Source organism: Asparagus officinalis, chromosome 2, assembly GCF_001876935.1.
Source record: "Asparagus officinalis chromosome 2, Aspof.V1, whole genome shotgun sequence".
NCBI lineage: Eukaryota > Viridiplantae > Streptophyta > Magnoliopsida > Asparagales > Asparagaceae > Asparagus > Asparagus officinalis.
In genome coordinates, this window is record NC_033795.1 from 1965072 (window position 1) to 1990096 (window position 25025).

Consider the following 25025-nt stretch of genomic DNA (forward strand, 5'->3'; position numbering starts at 1 on the left):
TCTTTTAACTGCAATCAGAGAGTGGAAGATAAACATTAGGAAAATGGTACAGGCACACCCTCAGGCACACCTTGTGCCACACCCCCTCTCTCAGCTACAGTGCACAGGGCCCACACATGAGAGTATTTAATCTCATGTGTGGGCCCCGTGCACTGTAGCTGAGAGAGAGGGTGTGACACTATGTGTGCCTGATGGTGTGCCTGTAGTGCCACCCTAAACTTATATATGTGAAGAAAAGCTAAAGTTATATATACAGAAAATAAGGGTACAACTTGATGAAACAATTCAAGTTAAAGCTGAAAAAAAAAAGAGCATAGAACGAGATCAGTGAAGGTTGCTTTAGCTCCCTAAACCCATATATAATTTGATAGCACGCATTGCTTCTGGGCTCGTACTGAAAGAACTAATATTGCTTGTATTAATGTTTGAGTAGAGTTATTCATACTGAAATCCTAATTTGACTCGATCTCCTAGAAAAAAACTGAGAGGTTAGTTCTTTCAGTAAGAAAATGGTGAAAGAATTAAATTTATTTATATCAGTTTGTTTTTTAGAGCGGGAATGGAAAAATAATATAATAATTAAGTGGAGGAGGAAAAACTTCGGTGTCGTCTTTTCTTCCTCGTGGTTGCAGTCGGATTGGGTTGGGCCGACTCATAACTGAGGCCCAGATTTGTTCAACCAACGTATCCGATGAGAAAATATCGGAAAAATTCTCCTATAGGAGGTGCCCTACAAAAGCAACTTGGGAGATTACATTCTAATTGTTATGGCACCCGTTTTAATGTTGATGAACTACTCCCTGCGTGATTTTATATGGCTAAATGACACTTAATTACCTTATTGCCTCCCAGCTTTGCGCTAAAATATCCTAAGTTGTAAAAAATAATACTTTAATATCCTAAGTTGTAAAAGAACGGTACTTTTATCCTTGAAGTTGTAAAAAACTAGCACATTAGTACATTCTGCTGGTTCACATGGGAATATTCCAATATGATTAGCACATGTTATTTTTATAATTATATTAACCCTGTTTATTGTTATATTTTTTACGTCTATGTCTACCCTCTACCTTTTTATTAATTTCAATAGAGGATATTTTTGACATATTGGGTTTTTCTAACAATGTCTACCATATTCTAATGGTGGTTCACGAATATTTGTGGTCTAACTTTTACAACTTAGAATGATCAAGTAAAAAAATGGTGAAGCAATAGAGTATTTATGTGCAATTTAGTCACTTAATATTGAGGGCCTCTGTCGCATTCATCTTTTCCCCGGGTCCAACTATTCACACTTCCAAACAGTAACTTTGGGGGTGTGTGAGGACTAAATTGCCCTTCTCCCAAACCAAACTAGGCCAAGTCCAAAAGGGTATTTTCGGCAATCTAACTCCCAAAGTTACTGTTTGGGAGTGGATATAGCAAACATGCTTTTCCCCGTCTACTGGGACTTTAGTTGTCCATTATAGTTAGTTCTCTTTTTTCTTTTGGTCTTATATTATTATTTTCTCATTTTTTTTTTATCTTTTCATATGAGGAGATTTTATTTTATTTTATTTTTTTATGTTAAAAAAATTTACGATCATTCTCCAGCTATACCAATATCTTGGAAAAAAAACATCAGAGCTCAATTTTTAATTGTATAGCAATATGGTTTGTAGTAACTAGTTGCATAAACAACTTGATTTCAAAATTGGTAATTTTCAAATCTCAATATTAGTGCTAAAAGATGCTTAAAGTTCCATCTGCAATAAAAATCAGGTAAATAATTTCAAGATTTTGACATAATTATCAACAAGCTTATGTCCTCTGCTTCATCTTTTTGCGATCCAAATTTTAACTGAATGCAAAGAAAGAGAGCTCAATCACATTTGCATTGTTAAAGGATTAAACTCTAGATTGAACTACACACCCTTCATACTTCAAGAATCAAAGACAAACAGAAACAAATAGTTAATAGAAGAATATACACATCCAATACATTGTGACAATTTCTTCTAAATTAGTTCTCGAGTTCTGGACAGAATCCTAATAAACCAGTACTCAAAACATTCCCATACTATTTCTCAGAAACACGAAAACGTCAAAGGAGGGCGGTAACTTCCAGTACATACTGGTATACAACCAAATAGATTTCGATATCATTGAACTCGACATTAATCTGCGATTCTTAAGCAAAACTACATAAGTTGCAATAAGATTCCTCTCAGGAAAATAACCAGCATAACAAGAAGTACGAAGAAAAAGCTCACACTGATTGGCCAGCAAAAATTAGTCTACGTTTCTGCTTGCTTCATTTAGTAATAATGTATGTGAATTTTACTATGTTAATCGGTAAACCAGAGAATATCTCAAATTCGGCCAAATGGAAGTCTACATGGTTAGCATATTTGAAAGTGCACGAACAGTATAGTACCAGCTTCCTCCAGAATTTTTCCACATCAAGCAATGAACTTTTCTCAGCAACCCTGTCTTTCAAGTACTGCCATCAGAGAGTGGAAGATAAAAGCCATGTTAAAAAAGCAGTGGCAAAAAAGCTAATTATATAGCAATCTGAGAATATAACTTAATCTATAATTCAAGGTAAAGCCTAAAACAAAATGACGACGGGAAGTTCTGAAGTGCACGATTAGTGAAGGTTATTTACATCCCTAAACCCGTAATTTGATAGGCGTTACTTCTGCGCTCATATTGAAACAATTAAATTTTACTGGTAATTTGTGTAAGGTATTCAGAGAGGCGTACGAGAATAAACAGTCACAAATGTAAAAGTTCCAGCTTCCCATCATTACATATCAAAGAGGCTCTCACCAAATCATGCTGCTTGTGGGCATGACTTGGTGGTTAAGCAGCGGGTTAATTATGGAAAGCATGGGGTTCAAGATCGCGTTACAGTCTTTGTTTAAAAAGCATTTGTATTGACTATCTCACACGTCAGAGAGGGTGTATCCCCTCATCCCTAAACTTCTATAGCCTATTTTGACAACGGCAAAGTAACCAGGTTTTGGTCCGGTAGAACGCAGTAATCTTAAATGGCCAAGTGCATCCAATAATTTCAGAATCTGGTATGTTGTTATAAAGAATTAAGGTGTAGACTTGTTTTTCATACGACAATTCATAAAGATGCCACAAGCTGATACAGTACAGGAAAAGTTCGGTGCTCGGGGAAAACTAGGACCCACAAAGGAAAAGGAGCAAGGGAAGGACATATCGAGGAAGGAAACAAATATTTGAAGTCCAAAAAGCTATTTAAAAGAGAACGTGAGGTATAAAAAAAATTCTATCAAGTTTATTTTGTTAGCAGAAACCATAATAATATTGAAAGAATAAGATCATAAAGCAATCATTGTATCTCTCATATAAAGCTTCTATGCAAATCCTCCATTGGCATCCTAGAGTTTTGAAGTAGGAAAACAAATGGTTCATCCATTAGACAAAACAAGGCACATTATAAACAGTTTTTTTATGCACTCACCGCTTACGCTTGAGAGTTTTCAACTGTCTCATTACATGTGCTATGCCCTCTTTCAATGTTGCTCTGCGGCTTTCTTTAAAATTCCAAAGTTCAGATATAGTATATCTGCCACTAGGATTATATTCATTCATCTCCAGCAAGGCTGTAGTCACAGCCCCGTAGACGCCGTCACCCAATTCATTTTTCAGTGCCTGCAATTTCTCATCGTCCTCCTTTATTACTTCCTGCATCACAGCATACCATAATTCATAATGAGTTTACACTAAAAATAACACAATCAAATTCTCAAGAACATATGTTTAACATATATCATGTCTATCACAAAAAAGAGCTAGAATTCTTGCGGGAGGACTTGGGCCTAAATTCTATCAATTTTTCAATTAGATAAGAGAAGTACTCACACTACAAAGAGATCCTATTTTGATAGTTCTCTGAGACTTGGATTTGGGGTTCAAAAGAAATATAGATTGCCCAATACCCCAACGTGATTGAAATTTCTTGTGTAATAAGTGGTAAAAACTAGATATTTTTCAGTATGCAAGTTTAGTATTTTCCTTTCATTGAGTAAGTTCAGGCTTAAACGCTTCTTTCTGGAGAATATAGGATAGAGATGTTCCGAAAGCATCATAATATAGATATCAAGAGGTCTTTACATACCAAGCATTACCAAATACCTTCAGCTCTCCATGTCTCAAGATCTGGTTCTACTTTCTATTTTCGATTTGTAGATTTGACAAATAGTTAGGAGACTAATTTTAGGAGATTAATTTGGTTTGGTCAACAGGCAATTAAAACCTGTTAGTGTGATGGGTTTACATATTCAGTGGCTTGCCGACTATCTGTATACTGCTTGTATAGGAGTTGCAAATTCTCTATATGCTGTAAACATTAAATTATGGAGCTAACTCACTTAGATGGTTGAATGAACTAATAATGTTACATTAAACCATATAATTTAAATGTTCAAACTATTCTCACAATATGCAAATCTGGATACAAGGAAGAAAACATTAAACCATATAATTTAAATGTTCAAACTATTCTCACAATATGCAAATCTGGATACAAGGAAGAAAATTTAGAGGAAATAATACTCTTTTGTTTGCTTCGGGAACAATTTCCTTTGCGGTTTCCATTAAATCGTTTAAAAGAAACAAAAGAATAAGCTTTACAAGTGTAACTCTCTTCCTCACAAAGAAAACAAAATTTCACTCCCTAGTAATACGTACAGAAACTCCTACATAGTAGTTTCTGCTTGCATGGGATTCTTTGCCTATGCCGGGGATGCGTTATCCGTGGACCACTGAGCGACGTTTCCATGTCGGAGACGAAGAAGGTTTGGGGTTAATATTTCAACAATGAAATAAGAACCGAAGTATCTTAGCAAAGTAAGACTAATACTCTTCTAAAGATTAAGTCAATGCTTAACCTCAAGGAAATACCAAAAGACTTCGAGAATACTCGCGAATGGGTTAACAACTCTCTCTTGCTCTCAAAATTCGCCAAATGCTAGCTTTGTTTTTTGCACAAGTGTGTAGAAGGGTAGTTATAGGGGTAGGAGACCATAACCGCCAAAAATTATGCGAACAGAACCGTAGAAACTATCTTATGCTTGCGAGACAGTTTCCACTGTCTCGGCCAAAGGGGACAGTGGCAGAGATTTTATAACTGCTCCCCCCTACCTTAAAGTGCGTTAATTAGCGCACTTTTCCAGGGTAGTGGGCGTGTTTCCAGGGTGTAACTGCTCATGCACGTTAGTGGGCTTCCTCACGTGAGTATGGAGTCAAATAGGCCCATAAGTTGCTTCAGTTTCTTGACTTCCGGTAATGCGACGTCGCTGACCGTATGTCGAAATCAGAAACTGTAGTTGAATTGTTGGTATTTTGAACTGTTGGATTTGTTCATGTTGTTGAGTTGACGTAGAACTAATCATCTTTGTCATGAGTTTTGCGGTTGAATTACAGTTGAATTCACAGGGGTAATTTTGGAATAAAACTACCCTGAGTATACTGGACTTCCAAGGGCAAATCTGGAATGAAATTACCCCGAATATATTGTGTATGTGTTTGTAGGAATGTTATAAGCGTGCTGGCGATGATCTGAAGACGCGTTGAAAACAACACTGGAGAAAGGACCTGTGTGTGCGAGATAGCAGGAATAGTCTCGTGTGTGCGAGACATCAAAACCCATCCCGTTTGTGCGCGACAGTTGCAACTGTCTCGCTTAAAGCTTCGTCGTCGGGTTGAATTGCTTAAGTTCAAGGTTTGCGGTTCTTTTTTGCTATCTTTGCCCGCTTTTTTCAGTTCGAATCCTCTGCAATTCTTCATAAAAATAGTTTTTTAAACCCTCTTTTTTCCTTTAAACTCTCTTTGCTCTTTCAATCTTGATTGATTTTGATCTAGGGTTTCGAAGACCTCTTTGAAGAACCGATCCCTTTCCTACGTTTCTTCTCATCAAAACCCAATTTTATTTTGATCTCCAACCAAAACCAAACCTAGGGCTTTGATTTTGAATTCCTCCAAGCCTTGTTTTGAACTTCCCCCAAAACCCTAGCTTTTCTTCATCATATTTTCGGTCGAAACCCTCATTTTGATCATGTCTCTGAAGAGATCCGTTGTTTCCAAGGGTAAATCTGTTGCTCGATCATCTAAGAGAGAGGAGGTTATTGTTCCCTTCTTTGGGGGTGAGATTCTGAGATTTAACTGGTTTGAAAAATCAGAATTTTCTCGCTTGTTCTCCTTCGCGAGGCATTCGGGAAGAGCCGGTATCCTCCTTTGCGAGGATCGACGCTTAATTGGAGTGTTTTGCTTTGCCAAAACACATCCTAAAGAAAAAAAATAGTTTCACGCTATCTTGCAGTTCGTAAGACAGGGTATAATGTCGTGCAGTTCATGGGACAGTGTTCACTGTCTCACATGTGCGAGACAGTTTCCACTGTCTCGCAAACTGCAAGACAGTTGCCATTGTCTCGTAAGTTTGCAAGATCAGTATAACTATATTTTTTTGCTTAATTATGCATTTAAGAATTTTCTTTAACCGTTTTTAACACATACTCTTTTGTATATTACAGTTAACTTCCCACCCACGGGGTTTTCTCCACGTGAGGTGAGTGGTCAGAGCGGCGCAGCATATGCTTCTTCTGATGAGATGCCCATTATAAATGAGGTCCCTCAGTTTGATATAAATGGGCCGAAGGATATCCCTGAGCTTGTGAGAAAAGGGGAGTCGTCGTACACTGCGGCGACTGATCATGGATGCACCACTTACAAAGGATCAAGAATCAACTCAGCCGTTAAGAAACCCATTATATGTTCGGTGACTCCGTTAAGAATCCCGACGTTATTGTTTGTGGCTCAGAACATTGGTTAAATGAGTACGTCGGGGCCTTCAGATTCCTATCTCCGATTCCTCTGTCATTATTCATTGGTGCAACTACGAAAATTAGCAGTGACAAGGGAGATGTTGTGGCGTTTGACTAAGGACCAAGAGCAAGTACATTATGGATTCATCAGTAAGAGTAAGACTCCTAGTTCTAGTGATCGGGCCTCTATTCACGGACTTCATCCTGGGGTGTTGGGCCAGGATAGCATGCCGCAGAATGAGTTGATGATAAAGACGGATACCATGAAGAATCGTCTCGCTCGGTTGGGTAGGGAGCTGCCCGTTAAGAAGTACAGGTGCTATGGTTGGGTCCACTCTTTTGCTGATAAGTGGTGGATCAGGATGACAAATTATGTGCTCGGACGTTGGGGCAAGGAACTAAATGATAAAAGATTGTATGCCCCCATCCGAGCCAGTATGTATAGCTTCCCCATAAGTGTAAATCACTTCTTCGTCTTGTTCGAGATTTATAATCCGGATACGAATACATTTCTCACCAAGAATGGAGAGTTAGGTCTTCCTCTTCATGAGATGATGAAGATATCCAGATTACCAATGGGGGACGTGCCGTATTAAGAGTATTTTCCCACCACCCACCACCTGCCAGTTAAATCAGATGAAAGAGGCAGGCTCGGCTACATATAACATCCTGTGGAAGTTGACTTGCCACTACCATACTGTCACGACGGATATTGATGTAAAAGCAAAGAAATTCCCCCAAGTCGGCTTAAAACAATTCGCTGACTATCTCTTTACGAATCTTGAGGATTCCTCTGGCAACGAAGTCTGTGAGTTGCCCCTTTTGACCCCTTTTGATATCAACAAGCTGATAGTGAAGATTCTGGCTCAATCTTACACCACTCCCTCAGCAAAAGGCAAATTTCCAAGGGGTACAAAGTTTGAGACCTTATGGCATGCTCAAAGGAGGATAAAGTCGGCAACCCTTTTGGCGGGGTATTTAGCTATATGGTTAAAGAAGTGTGTGGTGCCGCATCAAGTCTCTGAAGCACTGCTTATCGAAGTCTTGTTCCCGACCGTCGACTTAGCAGTTGGGCGCAAGATTTCTTTACTTCCTGCGATGATCGTTGAACTCCACAGCGGGCTGCGGTACTTGGCCACCACTTTCACGCAAGAAGGAAGCAAGCCTAGCTCGTCCTCCACCGCCCTGACCTGATGACGACGCCCGAGGTTGCAGATTCGGACCTCCCTCTACTACAAATTTTGGAGGTGTAAATGGGAGGCCAAGCAATGACATGAGGTGACGAGGCAGTTCAGAACTCACAAGTGCTAAGAATATTTCAAGTGTTTTCCTCAATTCTCCAGCAATTATAACGAGCTGCTTATCGATGAGGAAGATCCCAAGAAGAACAGAACTATTTTAGATGTAGGATGCTTACGTTGGTTGATGAACATCCGCCCCGACTATCTGGTTTTCCGAGTGAAGAACACATGCAGCATTGAGCCCTACTTTCCTTGTAGGTTCACTTGTCAGTTTGGTTACGACCAACTGTATGTCGGGAACCTAAACACGAGATTGAAGATTCATGGAGGTCTCATTGATGGTGCTCGTGTATGGTTCTGGAGCATTACCGGTTGCACCAACACCAAGTTCAGCCTTCTGGTTGAAGAGTCTCAGTTGCAGATAACACTTTTATGTTGCAAATGGCTCATAGTTGCTAATGCACCTACCAAAAAGAAAAGGATCTCAAAGCTGGAAGCAGAGAAAAAGAAAGCAGCAGCACCCGCCGCCGAAGCATTTCTAGTTAAAATCTTCTGACAAAGGGAAACAAGTTGCTGACTCTGATGAGAGTGAGAAGGAACTTTTTGCAGACGTAGCTTGGACATCCGAGGAAGAAGGTGAAGCCGGGGATAATGGAACCGGCCTAGGGGGTGATGAAGAAGAGAACATAGCAGACTTCCTCCTTACTCGTTCTTCAGTAGCGGATGGTAGCTCACATATCGCCTATAGGACTCGTCGATCAAACCCGACCAAGTCTCCAGAACAACCATTACCTCCTCTACAATTCAAGGGAAAGGAGGCTTCGAAGAAGCCTAGAGAAAAAGTTGTTCTTACATACCCTAATCGGATGACCGTAGAAGTCCGTGAGTGTGATGAAGAAGAGACGACATTTGATGAAGACTCAACTCACCACCAGGAAGAGGTCTCATACTTAAGCAGCTTCACCTCTAAAGTATCAACCAAGGGTCCCCCGATTTCAAACGACAATCTCTCGTGGGACCGAGGTGCGTAGAAAATTTCGACAAGAAAGAGCTACCACTTTGGAGGAATCAAGACCGACGAAGGTGAAGAAGGTCGCGCATAAGCTACGTGTCGAGTTGCCCCAGTCTCTTGAAGTGTCGACCAATGATATTCCTTTTGGAATAGGAGGTAATATCTCGTTTTCGAAAACTCTATCAACTCTATCTTCAAGTTTATTGACCATGTTTTCTGTTCTTCGTTCATAGGGGATTATGAAGAAGGTGAAATCCCGGATGAACTCGCCTCTTCCGAGTTTGCCCTACCTGAGGGACCAGACTTCACCACCCAGATGCTCGAAGCCATTCATGGAGAAGCTTCGGACACTGCGGTTGGTATGAAGACTGACGTCTCCGTCGATCCGATTGTTGGCATCATTTATAAACCCTTCAGCTCAGGTATATCTAATATAGATACTGCCTTATTTGGGTGATCATTCAGAGTGTTGAGTGACTCGGAATTTGTACCTCCTCTAATCGTTTGTGCGCTTCGTGCTCTTTTAGAGAAGCTGAAGGAAGCGGGTATCAGCGTTTGAGTTGCGGAATCCGCTAAAGGTAAAGTTGACCTCTATTTGATGTAGATTCCTGCTTCGTTTTTCCTTTTGTACTGAAAGTTTAGCTGTTCATTGGAAAAATTTGCAATAAGAAAATGGAAAGAATTGAATTTGATTTTATTCTCTCTAACTCAATTACAATTTGATTTTCCTGATTATAAAATAGAAGAGAATTGATGCGAATTCTCTCCTTTGTTTAAGTCTGAGTTTTTTACGGTGGCGATATAGTGCCTCCCTCGAATGCTCGCGTCGAGTTTGCTTTCCGTTGACAATCCGAGCGTCTCACCTTGTTGGAACAATTAACTCGCGTGGCTGTTTAAAACAAATGAACTCTTAACGAGTTTATGAACTCAAGATGAGTTGGAACTCTGTGAAAAGAGTTGTTTGAACCGAAATTCGGTTAATTGCCAAGTGTTTGTTGGCCTCTTTGTTTTGATGATGTTTAACAAATAATTTACTACTAATATTGTTTGTCTAGTGTTTGTGTTTATCTATTTATTATAGACAAACATGTTGGAAGATGAATGGAATCGAGCATTCACGATCATATCAAATGGAGGTTGACGGAATTGTGGAGTGAAGCCTATGCAATTCAAATTGAAGATCCAAGTTCTAGCTTCATCCGCAAGTGTACCAAGTTGAGCTACATCGAAGATCTATCAAGCTTGGGTATATTTAGTTTAGGTTTTATATTATGTGTGTTAGTATTTTAAGCTCAATCATATATACACACACATTTGGTTTTTATATATATAGTTATATATATGCACAAGTTTTGGTTTATGGACTTAACAATCATTGTATACATATTTCATTAAGTCTATAAAATTATTTCATAGGGTTTAAAAATATTGTTTATGTCAAAACATCAAATTTCATGTATATCACATTTTCATGTTTTGGACACTTGTAAAATACATGAGTTTTCACAAATGAAAAATTCAATTTGAGAAATTCTTTTTCTAACATGTTTAATTTCATGTTTATAAATGTTTTTCAAAGTTTTATCAATTTTGGAATTAATTTGTTATGTTTAATTGAATTTACAAAATCAAGTTTTAAATAAGTTCATGTTTGTGCACATGTTCGTGCATGTTTTTGCAAAACTAATGCGTTTTCACAATTGGGAAATGCGATTTGAAAAATTTCTTCGTTTACATGTTTATCATCATATATACAAATATTTCCCCAAGTTTTATTAATTTTGGAGTTGTTTTGTTATTTTTAATTGAATTTACAAAACCGAGTTTTCTGCAGTTTTTTTCAGAAATTATATATGTGTTCAAACATTTATTTCTCTCAACTGGGAAGTGATATTTCAGAAATTCTTTCTCTAACATGTTTATCTACATGTCTAGAATCTTTCCACAAAATTTCATGATTTTTGGAGTTGATTTACTATTTTTAATTGATTTTACAAAGTCAGATACACGAAATTCCAGAATCTGTCAAAATCAGAAATTGTCCGTGAACAGTACGGTCGACCGCTACAGTACGGTCGACCGCCGAAGTTACCGTTGCACAGTAACGATAACTTGCTGATTTTTGTTTTTTAGTGGGTTTTTGGGGTTTTTTAGGTTGTTTTCTTCTTCCCTATATATATGCCCTTTTCCATAACTATTTTCTACAACCAAGAGATGTTTTAAACAAGTTTTTACAAGGGTTTAAGTTTGTTTAAGTGTTTGTTTACAAAATTGGGTTTGTGAAGATTGTTTCACAAGAAGAGGAGATCAACTTGGGTTTGATCTTTCAATTTCACATCTCCACCTCTCTTGTTCTAGAGAAGTTTTTCTAAACTCAATTCTAGCTTTGCATTTATATTTGTCATTGATTATTATCTTCATTAAGCTAGATTTATATTGAGTTTACATTTGATTTTGTTGTTTCTCATTGTTTGCACACACAACCATTGAGCTTTAGTATTTTACACATATTGTATATTTGAGTTGTGGGTAGTGTATCATTGAGTGTGAGCCTACATTGAGTTCTCATCTATTGTAGAGAACAAATCATTTGTTATATTGTGAGATTGTAAAGTTTTCGGTAGCAAGAAAACTGAGTGTATAGTGGAGATCTCCTCGAGGTGAGGAGCGGAGACGTAGGTCGTGGGGACCGAACTCCGTGAATAAAATTGTGAGGTGTAAACGTTATTCGGGTTAGCGTGGAAAACCCGATTGTGATAGTGGATTTCTCCCCAGGAGTGGGGAGCGGAGACGTAGGACGGAAGGTCTGCACTCCGTGATCATATTGTGTTTGCATTGTTTATATTGCCCTATCATAATTGTATCTTTAGTTTAAATTGTTTATCCTTGTGTTGTTTATATATCCTTGCATATATTTCACCATATAGGATATATCTCTTTTTTCATATTGCATATTCTTGCTCATACCATATTGTATATCTATCTTGTAAGAATAATTTATTAATTAATTTTAATTGGCATAAAATCGGATTAGATTAGCATAAGACCCTAATCACCCTCCAGGATCTAACAATTGGTATCAGAGCTTGGTGCTCTTTGATTTAAGGTCTAATCACCTTGAGTTAAAGATTCAAGTTATCTTTTTGTGCTAATCTTGTTTTGATTGCATTTTTCTTGCTTGGACATATATATATTTATCATGGACATGAATTGTGCACCTTTGTTAGGCTATGAATCAAATGTTGCTCCTAAATTCATTAATTTTTTCTATGCACAATGGGCTTCTAGATTTAAACTATTTGTGCAATCTAAAAATATTAATTTATGAGGAATTATTGATAATGCTTATATTGTACCCACTATGGAGAAATCCAAGTGGGATAAAAATAACAAAAGATTGTTTACTATGAACAAGATTATGTAAGAATATATGCTTAATGCACTTGATTATTCTATTTCTAACAAGCTTGCTCATTTTGATAGTGCTTACAAATTGTGGATATCTTAATGCACTTGATTATTCTATTTCTAACAAGCTTGCTCATTTTGATAGTGCTTACAAATTGTGGATATTCATAGAAGCACATCATGGTAACTTGGAGGAGATCCAAAGGATTCCGGCGGATTCTTCCTCGAGTAATATTAGAGCTTCATCATGCACACGATCACTAGGCGATAGCCCTAGTGTGGTATGCGGTTCTGAACCTGATAATGATTTATCTAGTGATGAACTTGCTTGTGCTAGTGAAAAATTATTGCATGCCTATAACAAATTGTATAAAGATTTTATTGATTTGAAAAACAAGCATGTTAATTTAGAATCCAATCATGAGAAGCTAGTGTCCAAATTTGATGTCATTGCAAAAAAAAATACTATGCTTAAAGAAAACAATGACTTGTTAAAAAATTTGATGTCATTGCAAAAAAAAATACTATGCTTAAAGAAAACAATGACTTGTTAAATTTGGAAAATGAAAAATTAACCTCATCCATTTCTAGCTTATCTCATGAAAAAGATAATGTCATATTAGAAGTAGAGAACATAAAAAATGATACTGCTTCTTTTATAAATAACTATTTATGTTCTACTTCTAATAAAAATGCATGTGCCAATTGATGAGTTGAATGTTATTAAAAATCGCATTTCATCCTTAGACTCAACTCTTAATACATGAATTTATAATCATAAGAAGCTTATGGATATGTGTGCCAAATCTAAGTCAAAATCATCCACTCATTATGCACACATATATAATAAAGTTTACAAGTGTTCTATTTGCGATCGTAAAGGCCATTTAGCTAAATTTTGCTATGATGCACACAAACATAAAAACATCAATGCTCCTTGTGCATCTCATCAAATTTCTTCATCATATATACACACACATGCACCCATTGTTCATCATAAGCATGCTCATGTGTATAGATGTTATCATTGTGGTCGTTTTGGTCATTTGGCCAAGTTTTGCTTTGATTTGATAAAGAACACAAATTTGCCAAATGCTTCTAGTAGACCACATGTTTTTAAATATAATATATGTGGTAGGTTTGGACATCTTGCAAAATTTTGTTATGATATGCAAAAAGCTTCTAAGTTGCAATATGTTCCAAATAGACCATTCTTTAAGAATATTTTTTATTTGCAAAATAATTCTAAAAGACAATCTTTATTTGCAAATGACTCCCGTGCACGAGCTAATGGTCCACAAAAACAAATGGATCTCTTTCATTGCACAAATTACAATCGAAAGGGTCATTTGAGTGATTATTGCTTTGACCATGTTAGTGCATCACATGTGCCCAAGAGGGTTCATAACCCTAGGGCTTTGAGCTTTATTGATAGGGGTCCCAAAATAATCCGGCACTAAGAAAGCTTGAGTGCCAAAATGATCTTTAAACCAAGAATTTTAGTGTTTTTATTTTTTTTTCTTGGTTTTGAAAATTATACTTTAAATTTTTGAACATGAAAACAATTCTTTTTATTGATCAAATTTTTTTGTTTTCATGATTATTGGTTTTGTTTTGATGAGAGGTTTGTATTTATATAACCCACCGGATTTATTGGGTGTTTATTCCCAAATCTTGTTTACCGGGTACTAAAAGTCCTTATATGGATTGGAACAAGCTCAAGAGCTTGATATGGTTGCCTCTCTCATTTGTGAAAATCAATGATGATTTGGTTTTATACTCTTAAAGATGATTTTAGTGTTTAAAATCCATAGCTCATGATTCTTGTATGTTAATTTTGAACTATGAAAAGTTTGCTTTGATTTGTTCTTTTGAATTCATTATATAAGCACAAATAGATGATTCAAATTTCAAATATGCTTTATAATGTATTCTTTATGTGGTTTGATCAAGTTTTACAAAAATGTATTCTTTATGTGGTTTGATCAAGTTTTACAAAGAAAATTTCCTTTATTGATCAAATGTCATTTTTGGTTTAAATCTTGATTTATGACTTCATTAATTAATTTGTTTTTATTTGAAAACTTTTTGCATGATTTTCATGTTCCTTTTCTTTTGATTTCATAAATCTATTTTTATACATGATTTTTATGTTTATGTTTTGAGATATATTATTTCAATGGTACATCCATATGTGTTCTCATTATCTTGTAGTACGTGAATGATATTTAGCATATTCATCTATGCTTACTCACATATGATCGCCTTAGCCTTCATTTCATATATTCTTTATGGTATTTTGATAGGGGGAGTATTCCCTATTCTATTATTGTTTTTATACTTACCCATGCATATTGATAGGGGGAGCTTTCGCTCTCTTCTTTCTTGTTGGTTTCCCCTTTTTGATGTTGTCAAAGGTAGAAAAATATTGTGGGTATATTCATTTTATTTATATGCATGATAATTATAATATTGTATATTCATTTCTTTTCATGCATATATCCTTTTTGTAAATCGTTTGTCATCATCAAAAAGGGAGAGATTGTTGGTCTCTTTGTTTTGATGATGTTTAACAAACAATTTACCACTAATGTTGTTCGTTTAGTGTTTGTGTTTATCTATTTATTATAGACAAACAACATGTTGGAAGATGGATGGAATCGAGCATTAACGATCATATCAAATGGAGGTTGACAGAATTATGGAGTGAAGCCTATGCAATTCAAATTGAAGATCCAAGTTCTAGCTTCATCCGTAAATGTACCAAGTTGAGCTACATCGAAGATCTATCAAGCTTGGGTATATTTAGTTTAGGTTTTATATTGTGTGTTAGTATTTTAAGCTCAATCATATATACACACACATATTTGATTTTTATATATAGTTATATATATACACAAGTTTTGGTTTATGGACTTAACAATCATTGTATACATATTTCATTAAGTCTATAAAATTATTTCATAGGGTTTAAAAATATTGTTTATGTCAAAACATCAAATTTCATGTATATCATATTTTCATGTTTTGGACACACTTGCAAAATACATGAGTTTTCACAAATGGAAAATTCAATTTGAGAAATTCTTTTTCTAACATGTTTAATTTCATGTTTATAAATGTTTCCCAAAGTTTTATCAATTTTGGAATTAATTTGTTATGTTTAATTGAATTTTACACATATTGTATATTTGGGTTATGGGGAGTGTATCATTGAGTGTGAGCCTACATTGAGTTCTCATCTATTGTAGAGAACAAATCATTTGTTATATTGTGAGATTGTAAAATTTTCGGTTAGCTAGAAAACCAAGTGTATAGTGGAGATCTCGAGGTGAGGAGCGGAGACGTAGGTCGTGGGGACCGAACTCCGTGAATGAAATTATGAGGTGTAAACGTTATTCGGGTTAGCGTAGAAAACCCGGTTGTGATAGTGGATTTCTCCCGGGGAGTGGGGAGCGGAGATGTAGGACGGAAGATCCGAACTCCGTGATCATATTGTGTGTTTGCATTGTTTATATTACCCTATCACAATTATATGTTTAGTTTAGATTGTTTACCCTTGTGTTGTTTATATATATCCTTACATATATTTCACCATATAGGATATATCTCTTTGTTCATATTGCATATTCTTGCTCATAACATATTGTATATATATCTTGTAAGAATAATTTATTAATTAGTTTTAATTAGCATAAAATCGGATTAAATTAGCATAACACCCTAATCACCCCCCCTCTAGGATCTAACAGTGTTAACACACTGTTGCTGGATGATGTTCAAAGATTTGATCTTGTTGCAAAAGATCTTATCTTTTGAGGAAATCTGCTCCTAGATCCTCTTAATTCAGCCGAACCAACCACTTGCTTTGTTGAGTAAGTTGGTTATTTATAGGAGGATAAGTGGTGTAACTGACCCCTTAATCCGCTCCTAAGTGGGCGAGATTCCCTCAAATCGTGGGAAAAACGGTTCTAAAACCGTTCAACTCGTGTTTGAACGAGTTAAACGCCTGCAGTTGGTGTTCTGGAACCGAACTCTGCGTCTCAAGATTTGGACGCAGAGTTAGGCATTCGTCTAATGCTGAAACGCAATGGCCGCATTGCGTTTTGAAGCTGAAACGTTAAAAACGCAAGGGCCGCCTGTGTTTCGAAGGTTGAACGCAAAGGTGAATTCTGCGTTTAGAAGAAATTGTTGACTTGTAATCTCTTCTATAAAGCGTTGCAAAGACCATTATTCAGTAATCTTTGCATTAGCTATTTGGGGTGTGAGAGTCGTCAATTACTCTCATAGTTGATTGTGAAGGCTATCGAATCAGTTTTCATCAGTCGTCATGAAGGTTGTCGAATTGTAACATTTCTCAATCTACGTGAAAATCTTCCAATTGCAGTTTTCATTTGTTGATATAAAAGTCGTCTGATTGTAACTTTCATTGTTGAGATGATGTAGAAGTCGTCAGATTGTAACTTCCATCATCGAAGCTTGATGAGGATCAGCTATCTATAGTGATTTTTAGACGGACTACATTGGCCTATCTTGCAGATGCTGTTATAGAGAAGTTGGCTGAGGGGGAGACTACTCATGATGAAATAATAGGGGATTCTCCCGAGCACAACCTCAGTCAGCTGATCACATTCTCCGAGTCTGACCACAAATTGATTTTTGATATGCTAGCAGAGCAGGGTTAGAGTGGAGCCGCAGGATCGTGGAAGTTGCTTCATCTATACAGGTATGCATCTTACCCCAAGGTTAATTCTGCAATTGATAGTTGCGAGTTACTAAGTGGAAATTTTAATTGTAGGACCGGCAATTGGTGCTGATACCGCTACTATCTCGGGTTTAGGATGAGAAATTGTTAAAATCCAGCCATCTACATCCCAACCCGAGATGGTTATCCTTCAGGCCTCGTCGGAGACTCCTTCCGCCTAACAAGGATTATCGGCTGAATTGGCACAAACAGGGCAAGAGCGCCAAGTTAAAGGATCTTCTGCTGAAATTGGTATTTTCTCTATCTTGGTTATTTTAAAGTCCCAAATATCAGCACCGTCATGAGTAATTGTTGAAGTGCTTACTTTCCTTCTCTTTTTTTCAGCGCCTCCTTCATTACTGTATGATTCCATTACGGCACTGATGTCAGATGAAGATCCTGAAAAGGCAGCCATCTGTACCGAACAATACAGCTTCGCCTCTTTCTTGAATATGATGATTGAAAAGGCCCTTCACAAGGGATTGCCTTTCAACAATTTCAGGTGATTTCTTGATCGACATGTGACGGACATCAGGGAAGAGGGATATGTAGAGTTGGTTGACTCTATTGCAGTGGATCTGGCTCAATTAGAGCGAGAACTTGGAGAATTGAATGAGCTCCGGACTACGGTGCTTCTTCATATATATCCGCTCAGATGGAATCCATCTTGAAGGTATGGCATGATAGACGGGTGTCTGCTGAACTTAAACTTAAAACAGCTACTGACTCTATTGCATCAGGGAAGAGGGATATGTAGAGTTGGTTAACTCTATTGCAGCGGATCTGGCTCAATTAGAGCGAGAACTTGGAGAGTTGTTGAATGAGCTCCGGACTACGGTGCTTCTTCATATATATCCGCTCAGATGGAATCCATCTTGAAGGTATGGCATGATAGACGGGTGTCTGCTGAACTTGAACTTAAAACAGCTACTGACTCTATTGCATCAGGGAAGAGGGATATGTAGAGTTGGTTGACTCTATTGCAGTGGATCTGGCTCAATTAGAGCGAGAACTTGGAGAATTGAATGAGCTCCGGACTACGGTGCTTCTTCATATATATCCGCTCAGATGGAATCCATCTTGAAGGTATGGCATGATAGACGGGTGTCTGCTGAACTTAAACTTAAAACAGCTACTGACTCTATTGCATCAGGGAAGAGGGATATGTAGAGTTGGTTAACTCTATTGCAGCGGATCTGGCTCAATTAGAGCGAGAACTTGGAGAGTTGTTGAATGAGCTCCGGACTACGGTGCTTCTTCATATATATCCGCTCAGATGGAATCCATCTTGAAGGTATGGCATGATAGACGGGTGTCTGCTGAACTTGAACTTAAAACAGCTACTGACTCGTGTTGAGTAGATGAGAGTAGGCTTACTCAAGAAGGCAAAAACCAAGGCTGGCCTGCTCCAATCACGCGAGTTGAATCAAGCAGAGATTGCTCGTCTCGAGAAAGCCCTCGAGGATGCCAAGAATGCTCGAGCCAGCATGGACGATGATTTTACCAGCATAGAGAATGCATGTGCCAAGATGCTCGAGAGAATGAAGCCCTATGAAGAAATGTTGGCGGAGAAGGAGAAGGAGGTTACCAAGGCTGCGACTATCACTGAAGATTCTATAAAAGCCAAGCTGAAGGTGGAGTTTGCACGGGCAACGAAGAAAAGCTTTCCAGGCTGGAGGAGCAAATTCGTCGTCGCAAGCTACCCATTGAGTGATAACACCGACTTTTGTAATCGTCAATAATTATCATACTCTATGTATATTTTTCCCTTTGAAATGAATCAAACTTTGTGATTGTCGAAGTTTATTATGATCATTCATCTTGTTTAGAACAAATAAGCATAATACTTATAGGATTTTTGGCGCACTCTCAGCCCTCAACGGATTTGATAAATCTTTACCGACTACCGTTTGAGTCGGACTAGCATGCAAATTGTCTAAGTCCGTTCTACATGTAACGTTATGCTAAAAGAGTAAACTCTCTTAGTCAGTGCTACGATGTTGACTACGTAGGTTTTATCATTCTTACGAGAATTAACTACCCAACTGCGTGTGTTAGACGTACTTTTCTCTAATTAAGGATAGAAATAAAATTCATTATGCATGACAGGCATAGATTCAAGTGTCATTAAATCAGAAATAACAACTGGCTACACGTGTACACTTTTAGAACTTTGTGTCTTTTCTTGGGGCAAAGACAAACCCGGATGTGCCTCCTCTTGGGGCAACGACGAACCCAAATGTCTCCTCCTAGGGCAGAGACGAACCCGATTTTGAAAGAAAAGAAAGTATTTTGTTATCTCTTTCTTCGGGGGGACTCCTTGTTCACATGAACTTAGAGTTGAAAGATTATGTATGCACGTGCATTAGAAAATCTGGGAAGAAAATCAGAGTGGGATCTCCACTTCAAGAATCATGTTTGAGTCGTGCTACGCGGCGTTGACTTTGAAAAGACCTTTTAACTCAAATGAGCAAAAAGTAGAATTTGGATAACCCTAAATTGTCTGAAGGTTTGATTACCCAATTTAAGTGGTCCTCTCGTTCATGGGAAGAATCAAGAGAGAATTTTGGTATAGGTCCTAACTGTCTGAAGGTTTGACTGAGTGGAAGTTTTAAGTGGTCCTCTCGTTCATGGAAAAAAGAATCGAGGGGATTTTGGTATTGATCTAAACTGTTTGAAGGTTTGACCGGGTGGAAGTTTGAAGTGATCCTCTCGTTTATGAAAAGAATCGAGGGGATTTTGGTATTAGTCCTAACTGTTTGAATGTTTGACCAGGTGGAAGTTTGAAGTGGTCCTCTCGTTCATGAAAAGAATCGAGAGGGGATTTTGGTATTTGTCCTAACTGTCTGAATGTTTGACCGGGTGGAAATTTGAAACGACCCTAACTGTCTGAATGTTTGATCGTTCAAGTTCAAAGGTAGTAGAAACAAGAAGAAGGGTTTTGATTGTCAAGTTTTCCTTGACAATAAGGACACAGTGGGAGTTTTGGCATCAAGTTCCCGACGGTATTTTTTTGGCGAAAACCTGAAACAAAGAAGTTGGTTAATTGCTATAGATTAGCCATTAATGTAATATGGAACATCGAGTACTATGTCAGGACTTCAATATTGGGAATATTAAATGCCTAGACAGAGCGGGGGGAAGCATGAGTTTAACCATGAAAGAAGGAAAGAAGGTATTTTCTTATCTTTCGCTTCATGAAGAAATTTTGGTTATCACGATGTACTGACAAACATGGAGTTTGTTTAAGAAAACGAATTTAGAGGAATTCAAATGATTTGTTCCAATATGTGCAATAATTCAAATCGCATGCATCAAATTTATTATTTTATTTTATTTTTTAATAGGTTATCCTGAATGCACTGAGGATGGTACTTTTTCAGGAACTTCTTATTAACTGGCATCATTATCTTGTCACCGTCTTGGGTGATCAAATGATATGTTCCATTTGAGTAGACCGTATCTACTACAAACGGTCCTTCCCATTTGGATTGGAACTTTTCTTTCTTCTTCGAGTTGAGTATCATTGATCGTCGAATGGCAAGTACCAGGTCTCCCTCTTTAAAGATCCGTTGTCGGACTTTTTTGTCAAACTCTTCGGAAATTCTAGCTTAGTATAACTCAATTTGTTATTGAGCTTCCAAGCGTTTCTCATCTAACATCTCGATTTCTTCGAGCCGTTTTTTATGTTGTTCTTCGTCATTCCTGTTGTAAGAGTGATGTGGAGGGATGGAATCTGAATCTCCAAGGAATGACAGCCTCACACTCATACACTAAAGAATATAGAGTTGCTCCGGTAGGTGTGCGGACTGTGGTACGGTAGGCCCAGAGAGCCCTACCGAGTTTGTTATCCCAATCTCACTTATTGGTTTTTACTAGCTTCGCCAAGATCTTAATGATGATCTTGTTCGAGGCTCCAACTAAACCATTTGCAGTGGAATTGTAAGCTGTTGACGAAACGTCTTGAATTCTAAACTTTTCACAAAATTTGATGAATACGTTGCTAACAAACTGAGGGTCGTTGTATTGTACGATTCTTCTAAGAATACCGTATCGGTAGATAATATGATGTTTGATGAATTTTATGACATCGCTCGTTTTTATTTTTCGGAGTGTGTAATGACCATGAATTTATAATACGTATTTAAATGTATTTTCCTAGTATTTAAAATATTAAATATTATTTTACATAAAGAGTATTGATATTTTCTCCAATTCGGTAGAATCTTCTATGATTTTAATAATGTATAATAATAGTGATTAATTAATTTTGGGTATTTGGTTACGTAAGTATTTGATTAATATTACTAATATTCGGTTTATAATGTTACCTCATACTTAATCCCGTCATTCTCTCCCTTAATATTCCTTTTTGAATTCTGTCCATAACTCTTCCCTAATCAATCCCCTAATCACTTCCAATAATCATTCTCTTCCCCATAAATCATGTACGTCATTTTTGCTCTTTCCTTAATTTTCTATTTTGAATTCATACCATAACCGACTTTCTCTCTCCAGCTCACTTTTTATATCAAGCTCAATCAAAACGAATTTCACTCGTACACATTTTCTCTCTCCCTATCTCTCTCAATTACAGCTCACCCCACTCACTCTCTTTCCAATCACTCCCTTCTACTTTTATTATTTAATCATTCATTGATTTTTATTTTAATCCCCTCACACGTTCTCATCTCTCTCGCTCCTCCAACCTCTCGTCGTCGTGACCCTGCCGAGCTCCTCCCCTCTAAAACCCGACCAACCCCGAGCTCGCCGCGGCCAAGCCCTCAACTGTGCCACTCCCTTCTCCTTCTCGAACTCCACCAACGACGCGTCAAAGCCCAACACCGCTGTCAACCACCGCCGTCGGGCTGCCCCGCCGTCGATCTTCCCCGACGCCACCACGTGGAACCGCCGCCGCTCTGAGCTTGCTGCCCCACCTGCACAGCTCCTCCATCACCTCCGATGACCCCAGCTCCTCCTCCAGCATACCACCGCCCCTCAGTCCGCCAACCAGCCCTCCGACGACTCGCCATCACCGAGCCACGTGTCATCGACCTCCCTGCTCGTCGCCAGATCGCACCGCATCCGCAACGGCGCTGTCGCCTCGTCCACAAGCCCCTTGGCCTCGTAGGCAAGATCTCGCTCCTCTTGACTCATCAATTCCTATTTTTATCTGTCGTTAATTTGTTTCATAGATTAGATTATGAATTGTTATTATCTGCGTGAGCTTGTTGATGAATTCGTGAATTATCTATTTATGTTACTTTATAATTGTTATTATCTACGTAGGTTTGATGAATAATATTGATTTAAATCATAGTTATGTGATAAATAGTATTTTTGGAATAATGATAATGAAGTAAAAGAATTTATTTTGATAACGGAATCATTTTGGAGAATTTATAATATTTAAAAAGAATTTATTTTGAGAAAAAGAATTATTTTAGAATAATAATTGATGAGAAATAATTTTAAAGAATTTATTCTGGAAAAGAGAATATTTTGGATTATTATATTAAGAAATAATTTAAAAGAAATTAGTTTGGAAAATGAATTATTTTCTGAATTACGTAGTTGCTGTTCATGATTACATTTCATGTTTTGTGAATATTTTACTGTATTCGACATGTCATGATGTGGTTGCGTGAAATTAATGTTATTATTATCTCGTTGTGGTGTTTGAGAACCTTGGTAGTTTATGACTAGAATGACTTGTGTGACGTGAGTAAGACCTAGAGATTCGTGTGTTGTTGACTTAGAAAAACAAGATGAGTGGGGATGGGAAAGTCTATGTTTATATAATCGGATAAGACTGTTGATATATCTTCCAGGTTCGTACCAGTGGATCGGTGTCGCCACTGGGATTGGTTGGTTTATTGAGTCATAGTGGATCGGTGTCGCCACTGGGATTTATTGGTTTGTTGAGTCACAATGGATCGGTGTCGCCACTGGGGGCTGATTGGTTGGGTCAAAGTAGATCGGTGTCGCTACTTTGATTCCTGAATTTATTTGATTTACAATTCGAGACATATGGTATATACATGAGGGTTTCCTTGTTTGGATTATTTCGCTCGACGTACTACGTCTCGAGTTGTAGATTTTTAGGTATTAATTCCATCTAGTGTATGCCCTTGTGACTTGGATGATTAGACTGATCGCTAGCTTCATGATTTCGTTACCTGATCGATTCTGGACGCTCATTGTTATCATAATTTAGTAGTGTTTTCATGTTGATTTGTGGATTTCAATTGTACGTTCTTTTGTTGTCTATGTTATCATATCGTTTTTCGCATTGGATTTTCGTTCATTCTATTTTTCTTTGTGGGGTCGGGTCTTGCTGTGCGCCATGCACCTGACGTACACCTGTTTTCTCTGGTGTACGTCAGCCTTAGCAGAGGATTTGCAGCAGTAAGGTCTTCCAGATGGATCAGAAGAACAATCTGAAGCTTAGGCTTTTTCTTTCTGTAGTAGTTGATGAGCACTAGAACCCTTTTACAGTATTTCTTTAGTTGATAATGAATTTAGTTATTTTATCAGTACTTTTACTATGGACTATGTATTTTATTCCTAGTTGAACTGTTTTTGTAATAAGGGCGTGTTTGACCCATATTTTTATGTCTGGGATGATTTACTATTGATGATATGTCTATTCCTTATTCTGAGTTGTCTTTATATTCTTGCTATTGTGATCGGGGACCTGTGACTTCACGTTGTATTCATTTCTAGACGCTTAGCGTATTGGATTGAGAAGAAAAGAAAAAGGAAAAAAAAAAGATAGTGTATATTTCTTCTCAATCTAATACGTCGCGGGCTTGCTCGCGTCCCGATTCCCGGGTATTTTGGGAAGCGGGGCGTGACAGGTTTTTTTGGTGGCCCATGCAGGTCACGGTCCCGAGTTCCTACCAGTGAGAATATAATGGATAATTTAGATACATATCATATTTCATCCGTGAGACTATCCTTGAGCCCTTATCATATTTTTTTGATAAATTTCCTTTCGTCCCTAACTTATCATTCTTTGACTCCGGAACTTTTCACTATTTCTTGTCTCGTAACTTTTCATTTTTCTCGTTTCTTATCTCATCTGCTTATGGATATCATTCCATATCTGTCCCTGGGGTTTTATTTTAATTCCGAGGACGGAATTTGTTTTAAGGGGGGTAGGATGTAATGACCATGAATTTATAATACGTATTTAAATGTATTTTCCTAGTATTTAAAATATTAAATATTATTTTACATAAAGAGTATTGATATTTTCTCCAATTCTGTAGAATCTTCTATGATTTTAATAATGTATAATAATAGTGATTAATTAATTTTGGGTATTTGGTTACGTAAGTATTTGATTAATATTACTAATATTCGGTTTATAATGTTACCTCATACTTAATCCCGTCATTCTCTCCCTTAATATTCCTTTTTGAATTCTGTCCATAACTCTTCCCTAATCAATCCCCTAATCACTTCCAATAATCATTCTCTTCCCCATAAATCATGTACGTCATTTTTGCTCTTTCCTTAATTTTCTATTTTGAATTCATACCATAACCGACTTTCTCTCTCCAGCTCACTTTTTATATCAAGCTCAATCAAAACGAATTTCACTCGTACACATTTTCTCTCTCCCTATCTCTCTCAATTACAGCTCACCCCACTCACTCTCTTTCCAATCACTCCCTTCTACTTTTATTATTTAATCATTCATTGATTTTTATTTTAATCCCCTCACACGTTCTCATCTCTCTCGCTCCTCCAACCTCTCGTCGTCGTGCCGCCCTCGC

General features: G+C 37.4%; 1 protein-coding gene across 3 annotated transcripts in view; it reads right to left on the reverse strand.

Annotated features, from left to right (window-relative positions):
* The window catches only part of LOC109829871 (factor of DNA methylation 1-like), a 71542-nt gene continuing 48474 nt past the window's right edge, over positions 1958-25025 (reverse strand). The window contains exons 11-12 of one of the 3 annotated variants that reach the window (XM_020396943.1): positions 3476-3699; positions 1958-2468 (exon numbers count right to left, since the gene is read on the reverse strand). In XM_020396943.1, coding sequence (XP_020252532.1) covers positions 2294-2468; positions 3476-3699 — 399 coding nt within the window. In that variant the 3' untranslated portion in view covers positions 1958-2293. Of the gene's footprint in view, positions 2483-3471; positions 3700-25025 lie in introns of those variants that run through there. The other 2 variants (XM_020396944.1, XM_020396945.1) reach the window with 2 other exon arrangements.